The sequence below is a fragment of the Mastomys coucha genome, unplaced genomic scaffold, assembly GCF_008632895.1.
Source record: "Mastomys coucha isolate ucsf_1 unplaced genomic scaffold, UCSF_Mcou_1 pScaffold8, whole genome shotgun sequence".
NCBI lineage: Eukaryota > Metazoa > Chordata > Mammalia > Rodentia > Muridae > Mastomys > Mastomys coucha.
The window spans coordinates 75,296,495-75,302,218 of record NW_022196914.1 but is presented as its reverse complement, the minus strand read 5'-3'; the positions used below and the strand labels follow the sequence as shown (position 1 = coordinate 75,302,218).

The following is a 5,724-nucleotide window of genomic DNA, read 5'->3' as shown; positions in this document are numbered from 1 at the left end:
GACTGTTTAAATCATGATTTATTTAGGTTCACTTTTAAGTTATGTAAAATATGTAATATCAACATTGAGAATGACTTTTTGATTTTGACAACTTTTTTGTTAATACATGCCTGATAACGATGCTGTCCATGCACTCTGGGACAGCGAGGTCTTCCTGAGACAGCTGAAGGTAAAAGGAAGGCTGTAGCTCATTGTGAGCTGGCTACAGTTAGGAGTTAGTCCCAGAGGGATGAGTCTATCAGACACCTTATCTCAGGTTTAAGTTAAGCCCTTTCTTCCCATCTTTAGGTCCTAGGCAGCCCCTCATCCCACACACTCACACACTTCGCTATTTCTCCATTCGTGTAACCTATGAGATTATCAAATTTAAGATTTAGTGCACCAAAAATTGACTAGTCCCCAGCTGCCCAGAAGCATTCTTTGTTTCTTTTCCAAGATGATGTTGATTCTTCATATATCTCCTAAAAACCAGAACCAGAGCAGGGATTCAGAATGCATGTTAATGAGAATGAAAAGCTTTGAATAAATGAGACCAGTAAATAGCACATCTACTTGTACCACATACTCTTCCTAACAACATAAGAGACACTTCATGAGGCACCAAGAACACAAACATAAATACATGGTCCTTATCCATGTTCCTCTAACTCCAACTAGGAAATGACAGGCCAGAAGCTGTCACAAGACATGATGAACTACAGAAAAGAATAAGCAATTTCATGAGAGCTACCCCCTCTTTCATCTCTTTAGATAAAACTATTTATCAAGGGTTAAATCATGTATGAGAAAGTGGAATGCCTTTAGCCCTTAAACTGTTCTTCTTGGCAAACACACCTACTTGAATATCACTAAAAGGTGGACTGGATTTCCACCAAATGTGAAGTTACATGAGTACATGAGTACAGAGAAGTATTTAAAGAGGCCTTGCTTCAGTCTGGCGTGACCTCTGTGCACTGCCCTAACCTGCCTACAGACCCTTTCCCTGTGTCTCAGATGATCTTCAAGTGTGGGCAAGGCAAAGAATGAGACTGGAACCCAGACAACTCTGAACAGGAAGTAGTATGAACTCTTGGCACACTGGCCAGATCTCTCCCGCAGTGAGAGAAACCTGAGTTCAGCTGCCCTTAAATGCATTCTTGTGGTTTCCACCTCTTAAGACTCATCTCTTCTACTTTCCCCTCCCCTCTCTTGCCCCACCCACTTCTCTACTAAACTGCTGAATTTCCTGCTCTGACTTCTCACAGCAGCTATTTAAATCCTTGGTGTGTAAGGTCTGCACTGCACCTCATGGGGTAGGTCACCAGGGTCTCGTTTGTTCTCAGACGAGGTCTGAGTTCCCTGCTCTGTCTGACGGCCTCTGAGCACCTGCACTTCCCCATCCCTCTAAAAAAATATGAAGAATAGCAAATATAAAGTCCACTATTCCTCGAGGCATAAAGTGAGAGTGTGTGCCACTCACTTCCTGCTGTCTTCTCTGTCTCTGTCCTCTGCTCTGCAGTACAGACAGCTATTGCTACCATCTGGACCCTTTTCCCTTGTCTGGGCTTGCCTCACATTCTCTCAGAATCACGAGCTCCATACACATACTCTATCGTGTAATTCCAAAGTAGTTGCTAAAGTCTTTAGCCCACAGAGAGGATCGGGTTTTACTCAGAAAATACAACATCCACTAAATTTCATAGACCATGGTCCGGCTTGCTCATCTTTCCTGCTGACTGAGGCAGCCACTGCTTTGAGGATAGTCCTGACCCTGTGTGTGGTTCTTCTGACCTTTGAGCTGCCATTAGTTTCTTGGCTTCAGGAACAGCCATACTGCTGAGGGCCACTGGGGGATCCTAGACTCAGATCCGTTAAGTACACATACTCAAGTGAAGAACTGTCCCCCCAGTGCTGCTACTCTACTGTGGGGAGTGGAGGCTGCCCACGCAAAATGCCCATTTAACCAGAGTAACTTGCTCTTGTTTGACTCGACTTAAAGGCAGAAAATGCCTCAGACTGTCCTACTGGCGCTTTCAATTTTTATATATATTTCTGAGAAGATGGGATCTATGTAGCCTACGGCAGATTACAACTTGCCGGGAATGCGGACGTGTGACACTGTGTCTGGTACTTATTTGCTTTCTGATCCATCCATTAAGCATTTTCTCAGACACGGTCTCCTCCCTGAAAAGAAAAACACTAGGCAAATGCCCTTTTGCCCTGAGGGACTGCTCTTTCAGCCAGAGACTAAGAAGCCAACATTCTTCTTACTTTCCAAAGAAAGATCTCTAGTTGAATAGATTCCTCACTGAAGGGTCATTTACCTTAGGAACCACAGAAACAGTGGTTAGGCTTGGAAAATGGTCACATAAATGTGCTATTTTAGAGACGAAGAGAACAAGATTCTATAGGTAAGCATCGCATATGAAGCCACATTCTGAACAGTCTTTTATCTAAGAATAAAATCATCTCCCTGTGACAAAACGAGGTATTTTCTTCACTCACCTTTTTCCATATGGGCACCTTGGCTTTTAAAGAATCAATGGCGTAGCTCACGGCTTCGAGGGATGCAGCTCTATGGGCTGAAGACACAGCAATAACTGTGCTTGCTTCTGACACTGGAACCAAACTTTAACAAGATGATGAAAAAAATTGCCATTATCTCCTGACTCATACATCAAAGAAACCACTAAAAATGTTAAAAATAAAACCACACGCACTATATATATTTATATGTACACATACCTAATTACTATATATATAGTAATTTTATTGTATTTAAATATCTTGTTTAACTAGAAAATGATAATTTATCTCAGTTACAGTCAGTGGAAATTAGCATCTACCCACAAAAACTCTTCGATGGGGACTAAGAAGAAAAGGTCTTCTCTCTGATTCAATAAACCTGATTCAAACAAGGTATGAGGTGGTTTCTAAAACAGAATACAGAGTGACCACATACACTTAATGTGGCATTAAAAAAAATAAATACCAATGAATCTTAAACAAGAGGATTGGCAACACCCAGTAGCATTAGCGGTTAATAATAAAATTATAGCTAATAACAATGACAGTTGTCTTAATTGATGGCTTCTTTTGAAATCCTGGAACGCCAGCCACTCTTTTGGGTGGTATAAGAAACCAACTGTTTTTAATGGCTTCAGATCTGGAGCCAACTTTCACCATACTCTGAGCTGACAGCCCAGACATTCCCACAGGCACTATAGGCTGAGACCTGAAGGTCTTAGCACAGTTGCATTTTGTTATAGCAGAAGAGGTGGCGAGGGCATCTGAAGTTGCAACCCAACTAGCAATCAAGGCGAATGCTGGACACCCTCTCAACTGCCCTCAGAGAAAACCATAGTCACCATTCAGAAGATAAAATGATCCTACCCAAGCCGATGGAACACCGCTATGTGTCTCACGGGCCATTTCTGCCTAATGTCATTACAAATTTTTCTGATTTCATTTTCTGCCATTGGTACATATGCTTCATATTCTAAGCTAATGACTTTCTTGCCTTCAAAGTTATTTCTTGTAGTCCCTAAAAAACAAACAAACAAAACAACAACAACAAAAAAAATCACACAATGAAAATAAGATTTCAGAAATAACAGAAATACTTCATTTACATAATTCTTTTAAAAAGAATCATTTCTAACTTACAAAGAAGTAGTGTACATTTGCCTAAAACATACTTTAAATTTTCTACAAGCAAAACTTGGTTAGGAGAACAAACAAGAACTTCTCCAAGATGATCAGAAATAATAAAAATTTAGCAACCTCTCTAAAAGCATCATAGGACAGACAAGCTATATTCCTCTTCTTACCAGCAGCTCTTCATACTTAAAAGGTAAACATTTGTGTTCCCAGTTTTATCTGTAAATATATATTTTATCTCAACATTTGGAATGTATGAAATATCTCTCTTAGCATTAACTTTTATCATGCTTTATTATCCCTGAAATTTAATATGGTTTGTTACCCAAAAAAATAACTAAGATAAAACTAAACCTGGGAAGTTTCTGTCCACTCTATGGGCAATTCTGGCTTGTCACTCAGTAGTGTACATCAGCTGACTGCTGGCACCAACATGGACAAGCGCATGCACTGGCTTCTACCCTGTAGAAGCACAGAAAATCACAAACTCACCTACAAAGACAGACACTGCACCACACAGAGGGGACACCACCAACTGTGACACTTCACCCACTGAGAGCTTCTCGGCCGTGAACTGTATTATGTCTTTAGGTTTTTCCTGAACATCATCCACATCTTTCCTAGAAATAAGACGTCAACAACCCTTAGCAAGCGAGGCAGAAGTAAGACATTCGACTTACTCATTGTTTCCATGTCATTTTTTCTATATTAAGTGGGAAAAGGAAGATTTGATTTGAGTGATAAAAATTAAGTCCAAGGTCTTAACAATCTAATACAATTATTACACTCCCTCATGAATCTACAGGAATTCTACATAAATGTCATCACTAACACATGTCCACGTCATATGCTAATATACCCAAAGAATGTAATTGCTGCTCGTCTCTCTCAGCACAATACAGTTGAAGTACCACCACTTATATCTATATGTATGTCATCACTAATGGCTGGGCAATGAAGCTGCACACCCAGAACACCACTAACCATTAAGTTACTGAGCCCCACTAACCATCAAGTAACCAAGCCCCACACCCAGAACATCACTAACCACTATGTAAGGGAGCCCTACACCTATAACATCACTAACCATTATGTAAGCAAGCCACATAAGTAGAACACCACTAATCTCCAGGTAAGTAACCCCACCCCACATCTGGAACATCACTAACCGCTATGTAAGGGAGCCCTACACAGAGAATGGCCTTTTCCTTTATTCAAGCAAGATATGCGAAAAGAGAAGAGATTCCACAGGAACAAGGAGCCTGTCATGACCTGGCTCAAGCCAAGTAAGTTATGGGGAAAAAAGGATAACAACTCTGCACCTATCCTCCAGGTACTGTATAAAGCCTTTTGGGGTTTTTTATTTATTCATCAAACAGTATAATGTCATGTCATCCATTTGTACTATGGTGGGTAGAGGTTCATGTCAACTTGACACAAGCTAGAGTTATCTGGGAAGAGGGAATCTCAGGCTGCCACCAGTTTCTTCTGTAGGTAAGGAAGCCTTTGGGGCATTTTCGTTATTGAACATTAAAGTGGGAGGACCCAGCTCACTGTGCGGAGTGCCATCCCTAGGGTAATGATCCTGGGTGCTATAAGAAAGCAGATGAAGCAAATCATAATGAGCAAGCTATGAGGACCAAGCCAGTAATCAGCATTCCAACATGGTTCCTGCTTCAGTTCCAGCCTTGATTTCTCTCAGTGATAGAGTGTGATCCAGAGTGGTAAACAGACATAAACTCCTCATCATAGGAATAGAAATCCTAACTAAGACAAATGACTAAGAGCTAGAATACCCTAGGCACTGGTCTGCAGAGAACAAAAGCATGGGCTCCTGATCTCAGAGTGTCTATATTTGAATAGAAGTAACCCAATGAAGAACCACAGGTCCAGGAAGATGGCTGAGCAGGTAAAGGTCCTTGTCACCAACCTGGCTAACTACCAAGTTTTATGCCTGGGACATACATGGTGGAAGGAAAGAATCAACTCCCACAAGCTGTCCTCTGATTTTCATATGTACCCTGTGGCATGTGTCCTTTTATACACTTATACACAAACACATGCGTGCGGGTGAGCATACATACA

The 5,724-nt window shown here is 41.1% G+C and overlaps 1 protein-coding gene across 1 annotated transcript in view; it reads right to left on the bottom strand.

Moving 5' to 3' along the window:
* Mocs2 (molybdenum cofactor synthesis 2) overlaps positions 1 to 5,724 on the bottom strand; it is a 10,965-nt gene continuing 5,241 nt past the window's right edge. Inside the window, exons 4-7 of the mRNA XM_031360349.1 lie at positions 4,132 to 4,259; positions 3,373 to 3,523; positions 2,485 to 2,608; positions 1 to 461 (exon numbers count right to left, since the gene is read on the bottom strand). Coding sequence (XP_031216209.1) covers positions 393 to 461; positions 2,485 to 2,608; positions 3,373 to 3,523; positions 4,132 to 4,259 — 472 coding nt within the window. The 3' untranslated portion in view covers positions 1 to 392. The remainder of the gene's footprint in view (positions 462 to 2,484; positions 2,609 to 3,372; positions 3,524 to 4,131; positions 4,260 to 5,724) is intronic.